The sequence below is a fragment of the Opisthorchis viverrini genome (assembly GCF_000715545.1).
Source record: "Opisthorchis viverrini unplaced genomic scaffold scaffold26523, whole genome shotgun sequence".
Classification (NCBI taxonomy): Eukaryota; Metazoa; Platyhelminthes; class Trematoda; order Opisthorchiida; family Opisthorchiidae; genus Opisthorchis; species Opisthorchis viverrini.
In genome coordinates, this window is record NW_008769558.1 from 1 (window position 1) to 406 (window position 406).

The following is a 406-nucleotide window of genomic DNA, read 5'->3' on the forward strand; positions in this document are numbered from 1 at the left end:
CAATGGCAATTCTGAAGCCTCTGACAGTGCCAATCATCGGTGGACTATTCACGAGCACACAACAATGGACTTTCGAAATGCTTCCAGAATACCATGAGGCCTACGTTACTTGCACAGTGCAGCCAGAACTTGTTCAACCTGGTGTTTCGTCTCCCGTCTACTGGGACTGGTTGGAATGGGAATACAGGCGAAACCACAAAGAACGTCTTGTTCGCCGGTCCAAGCCCGTCAAAATTTGCAGTGTGTTGGGGGAAGAGAAACTGGAACTTTATCCCCCTCCAAAGAAAACCGCACCAAACAGACTAGAAATAGTTGCTGTTCGACCTGGTGGGGTTCTGACGTGCTCTGTAAAGTCAGGGAGCACTCCTCCAATTCTCAACTTGTCTACAATACTTCCGAACGCACT

At 48.8% G+C, this 406-nt stretch overlaps 1 protein-coding gene across 1 annotated transcript; it reads left to right on the forward strand.

Moving 5' to 3' along the window:
• Nucleotides 1-77: 77 nt before the first annotated feature.
• T265_16331 (hypothetical protein) lies at nt 78-326 on the forward strand (the record flags this gene model as incomplete). Its single annotated transcript, XM_009179938.1, has 1 exon — nt 78-326. A coding segment is annotated over one exon (249 nt), but the record flags the coding sequence as incomplete, so codon positions are not given.
• Nucleotides 327-406: the final 80 nt, after the last annotated feature.